This window comes from Glandiceps talaboti, chromosome 5, assembly GCF_964340395.1.
Source record: "Glandiceps talaboti chromosome 5, keGlaTala1.1, whole genome shotgun sequence".
Classification (NCBI taxonomy): Eukaryota; Metazoa; Hemichordata; class Enteropneusta; family Spengelidae; genus Glandiceps; species Glandiceps talaboti.
Genome location: NC_135553.1, coordinates 27,198,166 through 27,223,132, shown reverse-complemented (window position 1 = coordinate 27,223,132; position 24,967 = coordinate 27,198,166). Strand labels below are relative to the sequence as shown.

Sequence of the window (24,967 nt, the reverse complement as noted above, 5' to 3'; positions counted from 1 at the left end):
TGTATTTTGACCAAGAACCATGTAAATGAAGAAACAATCTTGTATCTATCTATCAATTACTTTTCTAGTCATAGCCATAGATAGGTCTTAGGGCTGGCAGTTTTCTAAGATAATAATGATACTGACACAGAGACACACTGACATATATAGGGACACAAACAGCGACACAGATACAGACACACACAGACACAGACACACAGACTCAGACACACAGACACAGATAATTCATCACAGGGTTATCATACATTGCTATATTCATCTGTACCCATGCCATATATAAACTCTTTGCAAATGACATGAACTCAGTACGTTTCAAAATTATTTCTACCCAACTTTGGAGGGAAAACATTGATTTCAGAACAACATAAACTTTATACCAGAAACACACATTACATAAAGAAATTTGTGGTATTGTCATCTAATAAACTAGTAAATATTATGAAGACAAAATGTACTTTGTACAAAAGACAAGAAGGAATGTAATTGGAAACATACTCACTGGGGATTTTTTTTACTTATTTGTCAACGGAATTTGTTTGATAACATGGAATGTGACATGCGTGATCAGTTGATACTGGTCTATGTTACTATATGGGTCTATGTTACTATATGGGTTGATACTGGTCTATGTTACTATATGGGTTGATACTGGTCTATGTTACTATACGGGTTGATACTGGTCTATGTTACTATATGGGTTGATACTGGTCTATGTTACTATACGGGTTGATACTGGTCTATGTTACTATACGGGTTGATACTGGTCTATGTTACTATACAGGTTGATACTGGTCTATGTTACTATACAGGTTGATACTGGTCTATGTTACTATACGGGTTGATACTGGTCTATGTTACTATACGGGTTGATACTGGTCTATGTTACTATACGGGTTGATACTGGTCTATGTTACTATATGGGTTGATACTGGTCTATGTTACTATACGGGTTGATACTGGTCTATGTTACTATACGGGTTGATACTGGTCTATGTTACTATATGGGTTGATACTGGTATATGTTACTATATGGGTTGATACTGGTATATGTTACTATATGGGTTGATACTGGTCTATGTTACTATATGGGTTGATACTGGTCTATGTTACTATATGTTTTGAGTCAACCTTAGTGTTGTGCTGCACTTTCACCTTATTTGAACTGAAGTACCCCTTCACTGCAATGTTGTCTTTCAACTCTAGAGGACAGTATATACATGAACAAAGAGTCTGGTTAATCAATTCCAGCTTGAGCTGTACATGATACACAAAGTTTAATTAGTGTGGCAAAAAAATATTACAAATTACTTAAGCAATAACCCCCGCCGAAGGCGGGTATACACAAGATTTTGGTACAATTGGCGACATATAGCACAAGCAGAATGGTGAGTGCTATATGGAGCGAATTGTACCAAATTCGAGTGTATACCCGCCTTCGGCGGGGGTTATTACTATTATATTATATCAAAATATCAAAATATGTGTCTATTTCTTCTAAATGTGATTCTGTGGTTATTTATATGCCTGAAAAGGTGAATTCGCACGTACAGAAAAAGATCGTCGGTAATAGATCGTCGGGAACGAGCATATTTTGATGAGTGGATACGTTCATGTCGCCCACACACACACACACACACACACACACACACTACATGAACACAAACCATACACTACATTGCATTCATTGATAAATTACTTCATTTACATCATATAATGCATAACGAAAACGTGTTGAAAACTAGCAACAAAGAAAACGGGGCAAGAGGTCAAAGAAAGTAACAATTTTGTTTGGATATTTACATAAGAACAATACAATCTTGTACACTGCTAAAAAAAGATGTCTCGGCGTTGAATCAGTTGAATCGGAGAAAGCTCAAGACAGTAAATCAGAGACACGACGTTACACAGTTTACTTTAATTTAATGGTTAACAAATTGAACATTGACTGAACCTGAAAATGTACAGTTTTAAAATAATCCTGACGCACTTGACTGATGGTTAAAAGTTAAATTGGTGTTGCTTGATTCAACGAAAGCAGGACGCTGAGACGGCTCGTTGCATGGGAGAACTTGTACCTTACCATGGTCAGTGATGTTGAAGCCACTGATCAATCGTTGCTTTCGATCGCAAGGTCATCAGTGGAATTATTTGGACTACTGTAACCCAAACTATTGGACAGGATACCTGACATACCTTTACTCTGAGCATGGAAGTATAACCCATGACTTCCATGCTCTGAGGAAGTGTAACGTCGCGTCGTTTCCACATTCAGCTTGTATGTACTATTCATATGCTAGTTTAGGGGCCCATTTTACCACTGCCAGCCGTGGTAAAATGGGATTTTACCACAGTTATTATCCAATCAGAATGGTACATAGTAGCATGTCCCTATTAGTAATGATATGAGTCACATGGCTGTTGAGTGTTGACTGCCAAATAATCGCCCTGAGCTTCTATTTAGTTCCTCGTTGTGGGTCCGAATTTGCCGATTTTCCGAAAAGTGGCCCAGGGCTAGTTTTCGGAAAACTCCGGTAATGATTTTCAGTAATTAGACTATCTTAAGAATGCAAGCTCCAAATTTCATATAACTTGGTATGTACATTAACCATAACAAATCAAGTGTTTGATGTAGTTTTTTATATAGTTTTTAATTGTGATGCCTTATTTGCATAAATAATCATTTTTGATAATTTGGCAATATGTTCAGTATGCAAGCTTCAAATTTCATATACTTTCATATAAATTATTATTAATTTCCCCAATTAAAGGGTATACCATGTACCGTATAATAGCTATAGCTCAGAATTTTGCATACCAACAATGTGCGTAGGCATAAAAATCTATGGTTTTGCCCTTACGGGAGGCATTCAGTTTAAATCTGGTATGTCTTGTACCAGAATACTCAAGCACTGAGAGAATACTGTGTACTTGGGATTGTATTTTGACTTAATAAGCTGAAATAGTGTCTCCATCATTAAATGAATCACCATGACAATGGAGTTACTATGTTCTGACTATCTACATTATTTCATTAGTTACAAGAAAGTGGGCTAAACTTACCCTCCTTCATCCTGACTAGTATGTTTTGATCCCCATCAGTTACCGTGAAATAAGCAGCACCTTCAGTATCCAAGAATAACTCATCTTGTTTGTGTTGTAGCTGTGCTGCCCATTCCAACCAGGCATCATCATAACATGCCTCATACAAGTCTAGTAGACCTCGTATCAAGAATGCATAGTCATCTACAAAACCATTGATTGGAGTAGCACTGCAATATAAAAACAAACAAATGCTAATGATCAAAAATGTTGATTCTTGTTTAGAATCACTATAAAACAATAACAATTTCCATTTTCCTGAAATAAAGAAATAAGTTATGATAAGAAATTTTAAATGACCATTCTTTTGCATGCCACAGTTTTACCAGAGAGGGCGCTGTTGATCATTGTCTTTCACTTATGATTGATAAAATAGATATTTCACTACATAAAAATTTTGCAACTTAAGTGAGTTAAACTAGTTCCCAAAAACTAATTTTGGACATTATTAAGCCTGGTACACTGTGTTAATGTACAGAATACATTTAGTCACTACATTTAGTCGCGTCATGATGGTCGAATGGTTAGCGTGGCTTGCCTGAACCTGTAGGTTGTTGGTTCAAGCCTCACTGCTGCCCATTATTTCTGAATGGCCTTTGACTAGATTTGAACCAAGATTGTGCCCAGTCAAACTAGCTGTATAATTGGGGACCTGGTAGGATAGAGGCTGCAGTGTGAATGCTTGAATCATATGTGCTAATAGACTGCAATGGATTGTATGCTCACAAGGAATTGAGGAAGTGTAAAGGGTTGTTTGTGTCAATATAGATCCGTGCCAGGGGTAATAATTGTAAAGTACTTTGAGCACAGAGTGGCAAAGTGCTATATATAAACCAACACATTTATTATTAGTGTTATAATTATATGCTTGCATTTTTTCACTTGTGAAAATTTGTCTTTAGAAACATTTATAGTATATTGCAGCAGAAGTAGTAAAAATTACATCAGTATATTGCAGCAGAAGTAGTAAAACTTACATTTGAGTAACATCTCCAGATTGTCCAGCATAGCAGCTTCTAAGCAAACACCCTGTTGCTGCATCATACATGTATGTCTTGATAAAATTAGCAGCTTCCAGTGCTCTCTGTGTGTAATTACTACTTGGTAGAAGTTGACCGGCCTTGGCAAATCCTGACATCATTAGACCTATCAAATAATGTACATGTATGTATACAATATTTAACTAACAATATTTATCATGCCACACTCAAGCCAAGTTGAATACATGTGAATACAAAATATAGGATTGATACCTTGTTCATTCTGCGCCATTGCAATGGGTTCTGTAGTGCTCAAAATGCTAGTCAAAACATTCCAAATTACCATTATTTTTGAAATTCCTGATTTTTCCTAAACTACAAATTAAACATGTATGTATGCTTGTGGAGCTACTATCACACAATCATGAACACACTGTGGTCATAATTATACATATACTGTACCTCATATACAGTAACAGAACCCCATCATGTGTGTGATTGCCACTGTGGTGTACTCAGGGTATTTGATTCTGTGTACGCGGCATTCTCACATGCTTTTTGTACCACAATAAGCATGTGCAATTATGCAAATAATTTGACAAGAACCCCATTCTGTATGACTGCAAGTGTGGCATACTTGGGGTATTTGCTCAGTGCTTGCAGTGTTCTCTGCAGCAGTACTTTCACAAGTGTAGCAAGTGAAAGTGCAGCAGAAAACATTGCAAACACAAGCACAAATACCTCTGACTACCCACACTGTCACTCACTGTATGGGGTTCTCTATTACATTATGTTTATCTGAAACAGCAAATTTCCATTAAAATGATACTGTGTAATCGTATACTTTTGTGGCCACTGAACGACTTTGTCTTCATTTGCATACATTTGCATGCAAGCATGCCATAATATTTTTGGTATTACACTGCTGTGGAAATACCACTAGTATGCAGCATGCAGCAGTGCAAGTAATCAGTGGTACAAACATAATGATGATTAGGAGAGATTTGTATTTATCTGTAGGATGATAAAGTTAGATTCTATTTAGCAAATACTTACCATTCCATGCTGTGATCATCTTGTTATCTAGATGTGGTTTAGGTCTCTTCTGTCTCTCTCTATACAGGATGTCTCTACACTTTGTGAGTGCATCTCTGGCTGTTGTTACATCTACCTTACAAACACTAGCTGTGTCTTCTATTTCTCCTCTAATAATCAACACATTTTGGTTTTGTAACTCTCCGTGTGGATCCTATTGATGTGGGAAATAGTCAATTTATGCTATTGTAACATGATTCAGTGCCAGGTTGTCACATTAGTGCTACAAGTGTAGATATGTATCTTATCAGTGGAGTTACTACATGGAGTAGATATGTATCTTATCAGTGGAGTTACTACATGTGTAGATATGTATCTTATCAGTGGAGTTACTACATGGAGTACATAGAATCCTTCTTTTATTCACTACCAATGTTCTCTAAAGCTCTGTGCAACAACCGTTTTTCTCACCTTATATGCACGGGAACAAAAAGCAAAGAATGCATGCTAAAACACATCCATCGTTTGCATACCCAGAATTCCGTACCCAGTGTACAGAGGTCTGTCCATGGCTGATTCAAATAATTTCATTGCTCTTTGTGTTTGAGAGGTTATGCAATGCAGAGGCGGTAAAACTGACTTTTGGTGATCAACACAAGCAATACGGACAAAATCAGTCTCATCTTTGTTCCCATTTAAAAAACTCTATCAGAATAACACAAGACCCATGAAATCAATATAGCCATTGCCGTCTACTTTCACTTTGAATTTAAAGTGGCCATATGGATGAGAATTTGGTATTTATTTTGAATTTTTATTTGATAAAACAGCTTCACTATGTTTTTCTACATGAAAAAATAATGCGAAAGAACATATACCAAGTCCATGTTCACATCTCAATAAACGGCGAAACATTAAAGGTGATTCAAAATGCTCACATTCACTATCGCTAATTTGCTAGACGACATGTTTGTGAAATGCATTCTGGTTTTAAAACTTTTCAAAAGCGTCTGCAAACACCTTAAAATGACCATTTTTCAGTCACTTCCCTTCGGATTTACTTCGAGAGTTTTCGGGTATTTCCGGTCCCACCTAGACCACGGGATTTTATGACGTCATAGAGAGACATGGTTAGCACGTAGCCTATGACGAGCGTAGTCACTAGGTGAACAAAACTCAACAGCATTGTGAAAAAATACATTGCTAGTGGTTGCAACAGACATCAGTAAACAAAAACTACACTCTACATGTCTTATTAACCAACATTTACCGATATTTACTCACACTTTCTGACTAATTGGCAGTGTCTGTGGGTATAAATACTAAAATATTATCTCCCCATATTATGGCAAAATAAATCAAAACGGCTAGACTACAGTGTAGATATACATAAACACTTGTAATGTCGCTCGCGTGTTTCAATTTATTTATCTGATTTTTTTTATTATTTGCCGAGGAGAAGCATTACAATATCTTCGACAGGCATGGTGTCGACAGCATATTATAGCCCACTATACTCGACTATACTCACTGATGTCGCCTTTTGAACGGCGCATTTAGCACCAAAGTAAACATATTTATCTTGAATAAATATACTAGCTATTAGATTGCCATATTATCGGCAATAAAATTGTAAAGAACTGAGGAAATTTCGTGAGTTTAGTGTTGTCATTTACATGACTTTAGTAACTTATCTGGAAGAAAACTTGTATGGTTTCCCTTGTTGCGATATCACTTAATTTAATGCAACAAGCGGCCTATTTAATATTCATTAGAAGAATTCTGTAGCGAATCATGGTATTCGAAGTATACAGTTTAGGAAACCAACAAATCAAATATCGCGATGTGTTCATGATATTAAATATGATTGGACAATATTGACGTCGGCAATATCAAGGTCGTGACCCCAGCACATGGTTATGAAAGAAAGCCTGCAACTAGATACTTGGCTAGCCACGTCCGGTCCAGTTTCTCAGGGTTTGTTTTGAAGTTAGAGACGTTATTTCTGTACGACTTGAAGAATTTTACAATATATCTGATTGATAAATATGGATTACATCAACACGTGGATAAATTTAACCCGACACGAATGTGCGCTGTGCTCTCCCGATTCCATTAATTGTACATACACTGCTTCAGCTTTGATCGGCGGAACTACTAGTATCCTAGTAATAGTATAAGCTTACTGCCGCGGCCGCGGTGACTGCACAAAACTTGACAACACTACCCCTCTACCGATATATAATAATCACCTGTATACCGTGATAAAAACAAGCAATAATTCGAGTCCCCAACAAGTCGATGAGACCTACTTCTGTTCTGTCCGATCCGAATGCGAGTTTCTTAGGTTTTATATGGGTTTCAGACTCGGACTAGAGTATTACGCCCTAGACAATAATAGATGTAAACTTGTGTTCACAAGCCAAACATGTGACAATACAAGACCACAACGAAAACTGTGAAAAATTTGCAGGTCAGTCTCATTTTATATATGGACAAAAAAATTAGGTCGGTCACAGTTCCATTTACATGATGCAATGACTCGGAGCGTACTTCCATATGATGGGAGCAAATCGAATCAATTAGTGTATTATGGGACCAACAAATATATTGTGGCACATGTCCCGAAACGCCTTCTTGAAGTTTCCCATTGGTATTCTAATAGCTAGTATATTTATTCGAGATGAAATATGATTACTTTGTTGTTAAATGCACTGTTCAAAAGGCGACGCGAGTACGATTGGGCTAAAATATGCCGCCCTTGGCCCGGGGATGCCGTCAAACGTCACGACGGTATCGTAATGCTTCTTGTCGGCAAATAATAAAAAATCAGATAAATAAAAGTCAATGAATGTGAAACACGCGACATTACAAGTGTTTATATATATCTAGTCTAGCCGTTTTGATTTATTTTGCCATAATATGGGGAGATAATATTTTAGCATTTATACCCACAGACACTGCCAATTAGTCAGAAAGTGTGAGTAAATATCGGTAAATGTTGGTTAATAAGACAGTACAGTGTAGTTTTTGTTTACTGATGTCTATTACAACCACCAGCAATGTATTTTTTCACAATGCCGTTGAGTTTTATTCACCTGTTGACTACACTCGTCATAGGCTACGTGCTAACCATGTCTCTCTATGACGTCATAAAATCCCGTGGTCTAGGTGGGACCGGAAATACCCGAAAACTCTCGAAGTAAATCCGAAGGGAAGTGACTGAAAAATGGTCATTTTAAGGTGTTTGCAGACGCTTTTGAAAAGTTTTAAAACCAGAATGCATTTCACAAACATGTAGTCTAGCAAATTAGCGATAGTGAATGTAAGCATTTTGAATCACCTTTAAACAATGTGTAAAATGTTTGTTATTGTACGTACAATAACAAACTTTTTACACTTTGTGCATCTTTTTGCAATGTTTTGAGTTATGAACATGGACTTAGTATATGTTCTTTGGCATTATTTTTTCATGTAGAAAAACATAGTGAAGCTGTTTTATCAAATAAAAATCCAAAATAAATACCAAATTCTCATCCATATGGCCACTTTAAAGTACATCCACATGAAACTGAAACTCCCAGGAATTTTGGTGTTATTTTCAGGAAGTTTTTGTTGTCAACTAATGTCACTTTCCAGGAATGTTTTGTGGTATATCTTAGCTAGCCAACCAGCCTCGAAATTAACAGTAGTTCCGTGTCCACAGCCTACCGATTCTTGTCATGTGGCTGCCATAATTTGTAGCCCACTCAGACTATGACCAATTATGGGATGAATTACAGGATGGATTAGATTTACAGACATGAAAGTATTTTAATAATGCACATAATATCTGATAGAGGAACTCTGTTTTCAGTTCAGGAATTATATGGTACTAGTAAAAATCTTTGGGCTACCACTTTCTGAAATTGGAAGCCCACTAGGACAACCAAAGAAAACATTTAATTTCAAGCCCTGCCCAACTATTTGGATTTGTCACACCATATTATTGGAAGTTTTCACTAGTTTTAGCTTGTCATTTCATCAATTTTCTTTTCAAGGAAATTCTAAGATCAAATATATTTTTCCAGGATCACTAGAACCCTGTGATTCTGATAAGTTGCAGGTCAAATAATACTCTAAAGACCAACTATACACCTACATACATGTGATTTAATACCATATTTTATAGGACACAATTTTTACTTATCTGTATACATTGTATATCCACAATAAATGAGTAAACAAACTGATTCATAGGTTTTTGTACTAATTTATTACAAATTTTGGTCAATAATTCAGAAGTCTACGATTCCTTTTTATTCAAGTATCAAACCATATTTTACTTACATGTTCAAAGCTAACATTTCCACTCTGACTGACACCATAGTGTTTGATGAAGACATCCGATAGTTTAACAGAATCATTACCAGGTACATTGTCTGACAATAAATATTTGATATCTTTGTCGGTCCACACACAAAATGCTCCTTCTTTTCTCTGTTCTGAGTTTTCAGTTGGGAAGGAGTCAGCATCCTCTGCACTGTAGAATCCACCATTCTTATAGAAAATCAAACAAAAACAAATAAACAGAGGCACAACCCCCCCAAAAGTATCAGACAGACAAAAGATTGTACAGTTTGGCCTCTAGGAGTGCTGATCAATTGACTGCTTCATGTATATGTAATTTAACCATCATTTTTCCTAATCTGAAGTGTTCTCTTATGATTTCATTCTACCACATTTAAAGTGAATTGTACGTGTAAACATATTTTTGGGCCTACACACAGTGTTGGAATGCAAAATTGTGAAATATAGCTATTATACATGATATACCACTAATTGGAAAAGTAATTATACGAAACTGTATGAAATTTGAAACTTGCATAGCAACATATTGCCAAATTATCAAAAACTCATTAATTGAACAATTTAGCTTAAAGACACATGTCATGCAAGTTTTACCACCAATACACGTACTAATTATCTGAAATGTAAAGCTTACATACTAAAGATATCGCTTAACTAACAAAATGATAATTTATGCAAATTACACATCACAATTAAAAACTACATAAACAACTACATCAAACATGTATGATTTGTTATGGTTGATGGATGTACCTAGTTAAATGAAATTTCAAGTCTGCATTCTTAAGATATAGCCTAATTACAGAAAATCATTAATTAGGGCAATTACTTCTGTATTTTAAAATTCCAGTCTGTGTATTGTTATGGAAAGCGCACTGAGACGCAGTGTAGTGCGCTCTTTTATAAGAAATAAATTATTATTATTACTTATTAAAATTAATAAAAGTGCCAATGGCATTGTAGCACAACTGTTGACAGTACACTTTAATTTTCTGTAATGATTATGTGGTCTTGTTGCTAGGCATATTTGCATACATTCTTTGAAGATTTGTTCCCATGCCTACCCATCCATGGTCCATGGTACTATATCTGCAATATATCATTTAATGTTGCTATGGGTGTAGTCTTGTTGCTAGGAATATCTACATACAATTTTGCAATGTTTATTCATTTACCTTCCTGTCACCGGTGTTATTTTGGCATTATAAGTCATTGTTTACCTGTTGCTATGAGTGTGGTCTTGTTGCTAAGGGTATTTACATATTTTAAAATGTTTATTAAATCGTATACCCATCCCAGTTGTTATAATTGTAAAAAAAACTATCATTTAACTATTGCTAAGGGCATGGACATGGTTGTTAGGGCCTATTACATAACAGTCTAGATATGGTGTGTAGTAGTCTATGTGACCTGGACTACTGCTAATTTGGTAGTCTAGATATGGTGTTTAGTAGTTTATGTGACCTGGACTACTGCTAATTTGGTAGTCTAGATATGATGTGTAGTAGTTTATGTGACCTGGACTACTGCTAATTTGGTAGTCTAGATATTGTGTGTAGTAGTTTATGTGACCTGGACTACTGCTAATTTGGTAGTCTAGATATGGTGTGTAGTAGTCTATGTGACCTGGACTACTGCTAATTTGGTAGTCTCAATATGGTGTGTAGTAGTCTATGTGACCTGGACTACTGCTAATTTGGTAGCATTACTGGGACAAGCCATTAGCCAAGCAGGTGGACTTGTTATCAAAGAGTACCAATATTTACACATGTGATGATGGGCTCTTACATAACACAAGTAAACAGCTGTAAAACCTCTATTCAGCCGTCTGCATGGACTGCAATTGAGGCAAACCTTATCTCTGTCTTATATCAGTTGTTATCAATTTATTAGGCTATTATAAGTTACGCTACAAACAGCTTTAGAGATGCAAACAACTTTTATGACACCGGTTTTCGCCAGGCAAGCCCGCGGGTTTGTTGCACTTGGACCGCTAATGGTTTGTGACTGTCATGGTCTCAATATGGTGTGTAGTAGTTTATGTGACCTGGACTACTGCTAATTTGGTAGTCTCAATATGGTGTGTAGTAGTCTATAGGTATGTAGCCTGGACTACTGCTAATTTGGTAGTCTCGATATGGTGTGTAGTAGTCTATGTGTCCTGGACTACTGCTAATTTGGTAGTCTCGATATGGTGTGTAGTAGTCTATGTGACCTGGACTACTGCTAATTTGGTAGTCTCAATATGGTGTGTAGTAGTCTATGTGACCTGGACTACTGCTAATTTGGTAGTCTCAATATGGTGTGTAGTAGTCTATGTGACCTGGACTACTGCTAATTTGGTAGTCTCGATATGGTGTGTAGTAGTCTATGTGACCTGGACTACTGCTAATTTGGTAGTCTCAATATGGTGTAGTCTATGTGTCCTGGACTACTGCTAATTTGGTAGTCTCGATATGGTGTGTAGTAGTCTATGTGACCTGGACTACTGCTAATTTGGTAGTCTCAATATGGTGTGTAGTAGTCTGTGTCCTGGACTACTGCTAATTTGGTAGTCTCAATATGGTGTGTAGTAGTCTATGTGACCTGGACTACTGCTAATTTGGTAGTGTCGATATGGTGTGTAGTAGTCTATGTGACCTGGACTACTGCTAATTTGGTAGTCTAGATATGGTGTGTAGTAGTCTATGTGACCTGGACTACTGCTAATTTGGTAGTCTCAATATGGTGTGTAGTAGTCTATGTGACCTGGACTACTGCTAATTTGGTAGTCTCAATATGGTGTGTAGTAGTCTATGTGACCTGGACTACTGCTAATTTGGTAGTCTCAATATGGTGTGTAGTAGTCTATGTGACCTGGACTTCTGCTAATTTGGTAGTCTAGATGTGGTGTGTAGTAGTCTATGTGTCCTGGACTACTGCTAATTTGGTAGTCTCGATATGGTGTGTAGTAGTCTATGTGACCTGGACTACTGCTAATTTGGTAGTCTCGATATGGTGTGTAGTAGTCTATGTGACCTGGACTTCTGCTAATTTGGTAGTCTCGATATGGTGTGTAGTAGTCTATGTGACCTGGACTACTGCTAATTTGGTAGTCTCAATATGGTGTGTAGTAGTCTATGTGACCTGGACTTCTGCTAATTTGGTAGTCTCGATATGGTGTGTAGTAGTCTATGTGACCTGGACTACTGCTAATTTGGTAGTCTCGATATGGTGTGTAGTAGTCTATGTGACCTGGACTACTGCTAATTTGGTAGTCTCAATATGGTGTGTAGTAGTCTATGTGACCTGGACTACTGCTAATTTGGTAGTCTCAATATGGTGTGTGTTAGTCTATGTGACCTGGACTACTGCTAATTTGGTAGTCTCAATATGGTGTGTGTTAGTCTATGTGACCTGGACTACTGCTAATTTGGTAGTCTAGATGTGGTGTGTAGTAGTCTATGTGACCTGGACTACTGCTAATTTGGTAGTCTAGATATGGTGTGTAGTAGTCTATGTGACCTGGACTACTGCTAATTTGGTAGTCTAGATGTGGTGTGTAGTAGTCTATGTGACCTGGACTACTGCTAATTTGGTAGTCTCAATATGGTGTGTAGTAGTCTATGTGAGCTGGACTATTGCTAATTTGGTAGTCTCAATATGGTGTGTAGTACTAGCAGTCTACAGGTATGTGAGCTGGACTACTGCTAATTTGGTAGTCTCAATATGGTGTGTAGTACTAGCAGTCTACAGGTATGTGAGCTGGACTACTGCTAATTTCAAGCCCTGAACTAAAACATTTCATTAATGTACAATTTCTTACCTTGTCACTCAGATCCCTAGAGACATAAGTCAAGATATCGTTTGCAATATCTGCATACAAATCATCCTTAGAAATCTGAAAATACCAAATTTTAACATTTTTAGAGTATTCTTTCATATTTACTATTTGTCTTCAGTTGTTTTCCTAAGCAGTGAAATAAAGTGATGAGCCTCCTTACAGTTTATGAGTACCCTCTTGAAGAAAATGAAAATGGTCTCTAAAAACTACATTCTCGTAAATGGCAACACTGAATCAACCACATCATCTGAATACATAGACCATGAATCTTGAGAAGGGAAGATTTATATTTCGTTTGGATAGACTGGCCTCTTAACCATCTAAGGGACCAGTCAGTTTCTGCAGCCTGGGGGTGGGGTGGATTTGTGTGTGTGTGTGTGTGTGGGGGGGGGTGATCCTGTTTTTGAAATTGGCAGTGGGGGGGTCATGCTGTTTTCAAAATTGTGGATGGGGGGGGGGGGGTCATTGTGTTTTGGATTGTGATGGAAGAAAAAATCCTTTTTCTACAATGGCATATAGCCATGTCTGAAATGTGGTACATGTAAATATTTGTTCTTATCCCTGTTTCTTACATGAATTCTTTAATATTACTTATTAGTTCAAACATAACTATACATATACATATACATGTATTACCTAGCTACCACACTAGTTACAGAACATGTCGTGTAAATGCTTGGCTGTTTCACAATCAATGCTTCACTTATATTGCACTTTGGGGCAAAAGTGAACTTGAAGGTTTCGTAATACTAATCTTCATAGATAGTTTACAAAAGAAGTTAATCTAAATTGGTCTACTCGTCACTATGAACTTGTCAGAAGGGTTTAATACACTTTCTATTTTGGACACTACATGTTATTGACACTACAAATCACCACATCTCATCAGATTCCAGTTTCTATTATACACTAGGTATGACCACCTAAAGTTCTCTAACATACCGATGACTTTACTATACATGTAATATTAATGCCCCAAAACCAATGTTATGGGCCATTTTTATGTGACATGGGAAACTCATTTAAAACTTACATTTACGTTAGCTATTCAAAGCTTGGAAATATTACCTCAAAGGCTATAAATAACCTAAACATTGCCTTAATAGAAGCAAAAAACTGCAGATCTACCAGGGGAAACCCAAGGACTCCCTCACCCCCAGAGGACACTCATGCATTCAACCAACAATCAGATGCACCAACCTTTCTACTGTCATAATGGTATTAAACTTGTCTTAAATATTTTCACCCAATTCTAATTTGAGATGATTTTGTCTTTAAAAGATGTCAAATGTTTGCCAAGATAGTCTAAAATTGCCTTAAACTCCAACTCTCCCCTACCAAAAGACCCCCCCCCCTCCTTACATAAGGTGTACACATCCCAGTCTCAAGCTTTTTCCCCTACCTTTTACTGTCAAGATGCTATCAAACTATATTTCAAAAATATTTCAACCCTATGTAGTTGCTTTTTACATGTTGGTGCTGTCTTGTAAAGCTTTGAAATTATTGTCTGAAAGGGTCTGAATAGTCTCAAAATTGAGTTTCAGAGTAAAACACCTCCAGGGCTTCTTGGGGGAGACCCCCTAGGACCCCCCATAACAGATATACATATTCCCTGCTCAAGTTTTCCCCATACCTTTCACTGTCAAGATGCTATTAAACTCCTTTTGGAATATATTTACCCTGTGTAGTCAATAATTATAATTATGATAGTGCTAACCCGGGATCTTATAAAGTAGATGCAAGACAGTCAAGTAGTCCACACTGAGTCACGATCAAAAATACCTGTCACGTGAATATTATATATGGGGGGGGGGGGGGTCATCATATTTCAGATTTAAGTGATGGGGGGGGGGGGGGTCAGCCTGTTTTTGGTTTTACAGATAGGGGGGTCAGTGTCAGTGACTTTTTTTTGGCAAGATTTAAGAATCCACTGGCACCCCCTGGCTGGAGAAACTGACCGGTCCCTAATCTTAATGTCCATTTATGATGATGCAGAGTTGTTACCCGAAACCTTCGGTATACTTCACATTTTGGAGGATTGTTTTACCAATGTTTTCTACACCAAGCAAATAAGTGGTTATTGGTCTTTAGGTCCCTTGTAAGAGAACCATGGCAATTTGCTGACCCTTGGTCACTAGGATGTCCAGCATATTCCATGATTTCTCATTCCCAATATTCTGAAGGACATTTTCCTGTAGGTCATCATTTACTTTTATGACATAAACTTTGTTTATCATTTAGTGGGTAACTTTCAACATTTTATGCTTGAGCATTTCATAAACTTCATAACATTGCGTTCCAAGAATTTCCAGGAAGTAGCAGGTATAAATTATTACATTTTTCTAGAACTTTGAAGGATATTCCAGGATTAGATTAATCATGGAATTAAATGATGAAATTGAGTAACACATGAAATAATCATTTTTATTAATAATGGACATTATAAAGACAATCATGTGACTGACTACTAATAATGGACATTATAAAGACAATCATGTGACTGACTACTAATAATGGACATTATAAAGACAATCATGTGACTGACTACTAATAAAGGACATTATAAAGACAATCATGTGACTGACTACTAATAATGGACATTATAAAGACAATCATGTGACTGACTACTAATAATGGACATTATAAAGACAATCATGTGACTGACTACTAATAATGGACATTATAAAGACAATCATGTGACTGACTACTAATAATGGACATTATAAAGACAATCATGTGACTGACTACTAATAATGGACATTATAAAGACAATCATGTGACTGACTACTAATAATGGACATTATAAAGACAATCATGTGACTGACTACTAATAATGGACATTATAAAGACAATCATGTGACTGACTACTAATAATGGACATTATAAAGACAATCATGTGACTGACTACTAATAATGGACATTATAAAGACAATCATGTGACTGACTACTAATAATGGACATTATAAAGACAATCATGTGACTGACTACTAATAATGGACATTATAAAGACAATCATGTGACTGACTACTAATAAAGGACATTATAAAGACAATCATGTGACTGACTACTAATAATGGACATTATAAAGACAATCATGTGACTGACTACTAATAATGGACATTATAAAGACAATCATGTGACTGACTACTAATAATGGACATTATAAAGACAATCATGTGACTGACTACTAATAATGGACATTATAAAGACAATCATGTGACTGACTACTAATAATGGACATTATAAAGACAATCATGTGACTGACTACTAATAATGGACATTATAAAGACAATCATGTGACTGACTACTAATAATGGACATTATAAAGACAATCATGTGACTGACTACTAATAATGGACATTATAAAGACAATCATGTGACTGACTACTAATAAAGGACATTATAAAGACAATCATGTGACTGACTACTAATAATGGACATTATAAAGACAATCATGTGACTGACTACTAATAATGGACATTATAAAGACAATCATGTGACTGACTACTAATAATGGACATTATAAAGACAATCATGTGACTGACTACTAATAATGGACATTATAAAGACAATCATGTGACTGACTACTAATAATGGACATTATAAAGACAATCATGTGACTGACTACTAATAATGGACATTATAAAGACAATCATGTGACTGACTACTAATAATGGACATTATAAAGACAATCATGTGACTGACTACTAATAATGGACATTATAAAGACAATCATGTGACTGACTACTAATAATGGACATTATAAAGACAATCATGTGACTGACTACTAATAATGGACATTATAAAGACAATCATGTGACTGACTACTAATAATGGACATTATAAAGACAATCATGTGACTGACTACTAATAAAGGACATTATAAAGACAATCATGTGACTGACTACTAATAATGGACATTATAAAGACAATCATGTGACTGACTACTAATAATGGACATTATAAAGACAATCATGTGACTGACTACTAATAATGGACATTATAAAGACAATCATGTGACTGACTACTAATAATGGACATTATAAAGACAATCATGTGACTGACTACTAATAAAGGACATTATAAAGACAATCATGTGACTGACTACTAATAATGGACATTATAAAGACAATCATGTGACTGACTACTAATAAAGGACATTATAAAGACAATCATGTGACTGACTACTAATAATGGACATTATAAAGACAATCATGTGACTGACTACTAATAAAGGACATTATAAAGACAATCATGTGACTGACTACGATATCAGTGTTTTTCGTTAAGGAAAGTAAATAGGTAAAATCATAGACCCAACAGTTCAGGGTTTTTCCAGTCATTTTTAACAGGGGTCTAAAACAAAACCATAGAACATGGAAGGAAAACTGTCACTTTCATCTGATTTACTCATCTCTTACTAGAGCTCCTAGCAAACAATTAATGACAGACAAAATGTCATTTGGAACTTTCCAAATAGTAGTTAGTTGATCTCTTTGTACGTAATAGTTTATAAGCTATAGGTAAATTCATTGCCTTATATACACTGCAAAACATAAAAGGCTTCAACTGTATGACTTAATCAACATCAGAAAGTACACTCCTTTGATTGATTATCGAACTATAGTAAATGTTAACACTCTACATGATATGCATTGACATAAACAACAGCTAGTTGCCATAGTAACACTGTACCTGATATGCATTGAAACAAGGAGAGCTAGTTGTCATAGTAACACTGTAGCTAATAAACATTGACATAAATAACAGCTACATTTGTAGTTAATAGTCATAGTAACACTGTACCTGATATGCATTGACATAACTTACAGCTTGTTGTCATAGTAACACTGTACCTGATATGCATTGACATAACTGACAGGTTGTTGTCATAGTAATACTGTACCTGATATGCAATGACATAAATGACAGCTAGTTGTCATAGTAATACTGTACCTGATATGCATTGACATAACTGACAGGTAGTTGTCATAGTAACAATGTACCTGATATGCATTGACATAACTGACAGCTAGTTGTCATAGTAACACTGTACCTAATATGCATTGACATAACTGACAGGTAGTTGTCATAGTAATACTGTACCTGATATGCATTGACATAACTGACAGGTAGTTGTCATAGTAATACTGTACCTGATATGCACTGACATAACTGACAGCTAGTTGTCATAGTAATACTGTACCTGATATGCATTGACATAACTGACAGCTAGTTGTCATAGTAATACTGTACCTGATATGCATTGACATAACTTACAGCTTGTTGTCATAGTAACACTGTACCTGATATGCACTGACATAACTGACATCTAGTTGTCATAGTAACACTGTACCTGATATGCATTGGCATAACTGACAGGTAGTTGTCATAGTAATACTGTACCTGATATGCACTGACATAACTGACAGCTAGTTGTCATAGTAATACTGTACCTGATATGCATTGACATAACTGACAGCTAGTTGTCATAGTAATACTGTACCTGATATGCATTGACATAACTTACAGCTTGTTGTCATAGTAACACTGTACCTGATATGCACTGACATAACTGACATCTAGTTGTCATAGTAACACTGTACCTGATATGCATTGGCATAACTGACAGCTAGTTGTCATAGTAACACTGTACCTGATATGCATTGGCATAACTGACAGGTAGTTGTCATAGTAACACTGTACCTGATATGCATTGGCATAACTGACAGCTAGTTGTCATAGTAACACTGTACCTGATATGCATTGGCATAACTGACAGCTAGTTGTCATAGTAATACTGTACCTGATATGCATTGGCATAACTGACAGCTAGTTGTCCCTGGTCATACAGCATCTTCTCAAAGTGGGGTACATGCCAATATCTGTCTGTTGAATATCTATGGAAACCCTACCCAAACAACAAAGAAAGGAGAACTCTTCACTTCATGTTACAGATTGTGCTAACATTGCTAGGAAACAAAAACTTGTAACTTTTATTTTCATATTGTAAAATCACAACTTGATGAACATATCAAAATGAGTTATTTGATTTTCAGAGATAAGTCCTTCAAAAAGTTGGAAAAGTAAAATGATGTGATACTTTCTTGTGAAAGTCTACTTGATTTTTTTACCGAAAATAATAGAAATGGATGTTTTCATAACTCACAATTCATCTCACTTGTAGCTATAAAACTTTAAAAACACAAAGACTGTGAAACTGACTATTTGATATATGTTGTACTTTGTTACATCTATTACATGCTATCTGTTAAAAAATTACATTTTCTACATTCATCAAAGAAATTTATGTAAAATGTTATTGCCCAAAGCAATTTCCTCAATTGCTCATATATTGAACTTTGTGTGGCATAAAAGAAGAGAATACATTAACTAATTTTTCTTAGTTAACTTTATAGTATAACCCATCCTACCCATATAATCCCCACCCCACCCTACCCACATAATCCTGAACCCCATCCTACCCACATAATCCCCACCCTACCCACATAACCTTGAACACCACCCTACCCACATAACCTTGAACCCCACCCTACCCACATAACCTTGAACCCCACCCTACCCACATAACCTTGAACCCCATCCCACCCTACCCACATAACCTTGAACCCCATTCCACCCTACCCACATAACCTTGAACCCCACCCTACCCTACCCACATAACCTTGAACCCCACCATATCCACATAACCTTGAACCCCACCCTACCCTACCCACATAATCCCCACCCCACCCTACCCACATAACCTTGAACCCCACCCTACCCACATAACCTTGAACCCCACCCTACCCACATAACCTTGAACCAAATGATGCTACCCACATAACCTTGAACCCCACCCTACCCACATAACCTTGAACCCAATGATGCTACCCACATAACCTTGAACCCCACCCTACCCACATAACCTTGAACCCCACCTTACCCACATAACCTTGAACCCAATGATGCTACCCACATATCCTTGAACCCCACCCCACCCACATAACCTTGAACCCCATCCTATCCACATAACCTTGAACCAAATGATGCTACCCACATAACCCTGAACCCATCATACCCACATAACCTTGAACCCCATCCTACCCCACATAACCTGGAACCCATCGTACCCACATAACTCCCACCATACCCATATAACCCTTAACCCATCCCCACCCCACCTACATAACCCTGAACCCCACCCTACCCACATAACCCCCACCCCCACCCTACCCACATAGAAGATTCATGATAGTCATTGGTGGGGCTTTGTTAATCTTGTAGATGAAGGAAAGAAGTACTAACAATATTGAACCTTACAGTTTACAATAGTAGCAAATAGTCATAGCTACTAGAACCTTTTAATTCATGCAGCCCATAACTTGGATGTCAAAGAAAAATGTTATTTTCAATATTGCACTACTGATGTATGGCAATAAAAAGGGTCAAGGTCAAAATCATAGCTTGTATCAATATTCCATAATGTGCTAAAAGGCTAAGAAAAGTCATAACATTCTCAGTACCTACAATAGCTTTTTACCTCATGCTAGAGGGTAAAAATCGAACAAGGTCAATTTATTCTCATGCGTGCCTATAGTAATGCATATGGAGCGACTGGAGCAGAAGTTATGGAGTCAACAAAGAAATTGAATATTCATTATTTTTTATGATACATCAAGGCAGCATTTACTGCAAGAAATATAAATATGGGCATATAGACACACTGATGTAAGTCTTAGAGTATTCCATATAATTATAATTAAGTAATATTATAGAATAATAATTTTAATGATAATCAGTTTATTTGCATATTGACCACCCCCATGGGATAGTTTGTTATGCTGAGTTCAAAAAAGGGGTCCATTTTATGAACACCTGTTGCCATGGTAACCAAAATTAAGTAATATTATAGAATAATAATTTTAATGATAATCAGTTAATTTGCATATTGACCACCCACATGGGATAGTTTGTTATGCTGAGTTCAAAAAAGGGGTCCATTTTATGAACACCTGTTGCCATGGTAACCAAAATTAAGTAATATTATAGAATAATAATTTTAATGATAATCAGTTTATTTGCATATTGACCACCCACATGGTATAGTTTGTTATGCTGAGTTCAAAAAAGGGGTCCATTTTATGAACACCTGTTGCCATGGTAACCAAAATCACCATAATGTGAAGCTTATATTTCCCAAAATTTGATATAAAATATGGAAAAAAATAAAATTTAGTAAAACAATTTCCTTGTTTTTGGCATGTATGAATTGGTGCTATCTGTTGTAACACAAATAGTATAAAATGGGAGAGCTGTTTCCATGGAAATGTACTGTAGACTTGAAAATGTTGTTTTAGTTAAGTACATACGCATCTGAGAAATAATATTATAAATGTACTGATAATCTAGTTTATTTGCATATTGACCACTCTGCATAGGGTAGTTTGTTATGCTGAGTTCAAAAAAAGTCATCACTTTATGAACATCAGTTGTCATAGTAACAAAACCACCATAGTATGCAAATCTTTTCTCAAAATTAGATGTAAAATGAGAACAAAAATATTTTAGGACAAAATGTTTTTACTTTTGACATATATGTGCTAGTGCTATCCATTGTAATATAAATTGTCTAACATAGGATAGTTGTTTCCATGGAAACATAAAGTACGCTTACAAATACCATGTTTTAGTAATGTCTCTATCATATACCAATAAATGAATGTTTTTGGTAATAAAATACATCCTGTGTAGAATATTTTGTTACACTGAGTCCAAATACAATATGCAACTAGTGACTATGTGAGTGGTCGTGAAAAGTTGATATGTATGTCAGAAGATCTGTGCCGATTACAAGGTCTGATTACAATCCCACATATCAAGGGACTGGGCCCGATTACATACAAGGCATGCAAGGAGGACATAAACACATCGGTAATATTATAAATAAAATAAGCCTTCGCTACAGTTTTCTATTAAACATTATATGTAAAAGTTAGCAACTGTTATGAATAGTGATAGCATAACATAGAAATAATGGTATACTGTAAGAAATTATGATTGGATAGAAATGACCATCAATGTGAAAATACAACCACATCTCGTCTTTTGAACAAGTTCCTTTGACATTTACAAGAATGTACTGCTAACGGGAAGTCACTGTCAAAACTATTAACCAGCTCTACACATACCTTTTGCTATATAAACAAAATTCAAATTTCCTTTCATGGCCATGTAAATCATTTATATGCATACATAATACTAGTACATAAACTTCAGTTGAATATGGGACATTATGGAGAAGTGGTGTAATGTTCGATTACGTGGTTCTGTGAGTTGTAGAAGGTCCGATTTGATGCGACAGTGATACTGTGTACCAAAATATCCATCCAAAGCACCATTCATGGAAAATGTTAGTTGATTCACAATTAAATGCAAAGGTAATTGCCACAAAAATATGTAGCAGTGCCTACACTTTACAATCAACTACCGACTGCAATAAGATCTATTAAAAAAAGATATGTTCTGGCAAATGAGATAAGTAACGGATGATTGGTAACTGAGCGCAAAGACCGGCGCGGTCTATGTGGTGAAAGTAATTGACTGATATATGTGGAATATTGACGATGTAGTGCTTTATAAACTGAAACAATTTTATTAAATTTGTAATGATCAGATAGTGGATACAAATTTAGCCTGATTAGCATCTTGGTGGGAGGAATGCTGGCAGCCCAATTTAAAATAAGCCTCATGGAATGTTTCAGTAAATTTAAACTGGTGTTGTCTATCTTGCTGCAGCATCCCCATATTGTCTGACAATAATCAAAGTATTAAAGGTAAAATAAAGCCATTATACAATTGCCGCCTTGCCCACTGTGGAAGAAAACACTTTATTCGTGCCAAAAGATATATCTTTGATTTAACTTTTTTCACAATATATATCCACTGCATGTATTTATCTTCAGTGTTTTTGTTGAACAATGTAAATAAAAACTCAAGGCTTGTGTCATTTCTGACCTACTTCTTGATAAAATTGAAAACTATTTCTCAACTCACTTTAATAAAAATACTATGGATTTTACTTCTGAAATATTTTCATATAGCATGGCTTTTCTATACATTACAGCATACACAAGCCAACGAGTGCATCCAAGAAAATTTTATCTGTTGCAGTAATTCAGTACAAAAATGGCTTGACTCTACAATGTAGTTTTGCATCATAAAAAGACTTGCATTTGTTCTGCAGTACTTAAAATATCAGCCAAAACGTTCAACGTTGTCAAAACTCTTCTACATTTTTCCTGAATTCTGCTTGCATTGGTATAATTATATTACTCTCCAATATCAGAAATTACTCAAGACCTAAGGGTTTGTCACTTCTCGTCTTCACCTCAAAGTGACAAGGCCACTTAGGTCACTCACATTTTCTTTAACTGAACAAAGAATATACTATACTTGGGGAATGCTACCTAAATATTCTTCTAAATAAAAATTCTGATGTCATCTTAGTTGTCATTTTGTGTTAATGTAAATAATCTCTTTTAGACAGAATTTGACATCTACTTCTCATTCTGAGAGGTTTTCTGATTTAAGGAGTATTAGTCATTTTATCTCTTATATCTGGCATTTGAATTCTGTTGGTTACTTTCACATGACATGGTAATATCCTCAGACTGTACACAACATTTATAGCATAATGAGTTTTATCTCTGATAATATGCAGAGATAAGATTAGTAGAAGTCTAGTCTTGATACTGTTAATGGCTGCCATATCGTTAGGATGTCTGTACAGAGACAACAAAAACACTGAATTACAAAGTTTTAAAACAAATCCCAATTGAAATTGAAGAAAGATTCATCCTTTTGATTTGGAAAACACTTATTTACAAATTTTGAAATAAATTTCAACTGAACTTGAAGAAGTCTGTCTCAATAAAATGTCATGCTTTTTTCGAAAATGGATGGGAAATGTCAGATCACCTAACTAAATGTTCAATTTGTTTATCAGATGCATTTCACTGTTACTGTCAAAAACCCCCAAAAAACGCTGATTTATAAATTTTTGAAAATTTTTCAACTCAACTTAGAAGGTCTGTCAATACAAAATATCAGACTATTGTCATTTTTCTTTTTGCTAAGCTCTTTACATCTGACACACACTGCCTATCTTAATATTCCATTTTCTTCACCTGATACATTCTAATGGTACTTTTTTCACAAACATGTCAAAACACTCTCCTCAGAGGTCACAAAATGAGTTGAAATGCAAAACTTGTCTTATTATGAGTACCACACTATTTGGAGGCAATAATGGCTTGTTGGGATATACATAAAATTTTCACTGCATCTTAATCTATGTGGCATGTTAGGAATTCCAATAAGTATTTCAGGGAAAAGGTTTTTTCTTTCATATCAGACAATCGAAGGTATTTTTTGACCCAAAACTTGGAACAAGCTTTCAAAAATGTTTCATTATTTCTCCCTTCTCTTTGGTGTTTTTAACATCTCTGTCAAGATTTCACATATCTTTCACTACTTTGTACATTTTACTTTTCAATTGGTAAGGAATAAAGAATTGTAATTTGTAAGTTCTTTTCACCCAAAACTTTTTTTTTAAAAGTGCAATACATTTCTGAACTGTTGCTCTTTGACTTATCAAAAAAATAGCACAATGACGTAG

General features: G+C 35.7%; 1 protein-coding gene across 1 annotated transcript in view; it reads right to left on the bottom strand.

The window, feature by feature from the left end:
- Positions 1 to 24,967, bottom strand: part of LOC144435693 (spermatogenesis-associated protein 20-like) — a 142,619-nt gene that overhangs the window by 106,911 nt on the left and 10,741 nt on the right. The window contains exons 9-14 of the mRNA XM_078124301.1: positions 19,094 to 19,198; positions 13,270 to 13,344; positions 9,444 to 9,653; positions 5,136 to 5,328; positions 4,077 to 4,245; positions 3,061 to 3,269 (exon numbers count right to left, since the gene is read on the bottom strand). Coding sequence (XP_077980427.1) covers positions 3,061 to 3,269; positions 4,077 to 4,245; positions 5,136 to 5,328; positions 9,444 to 9,653; positions 13,270 to 13,344; positions 19,094 to 19,198 — 961 coding nt within the window. The remainder of the gene's footprint in view (positions 1 to 3,060; positions 3,270 to 4,076; positions 4,246 to 5,135; positions 5,329 to 9,443; positions 9,654 to 13,269; positions 13,345 to 19,093; positions 19,199 to 24,967) is intronic.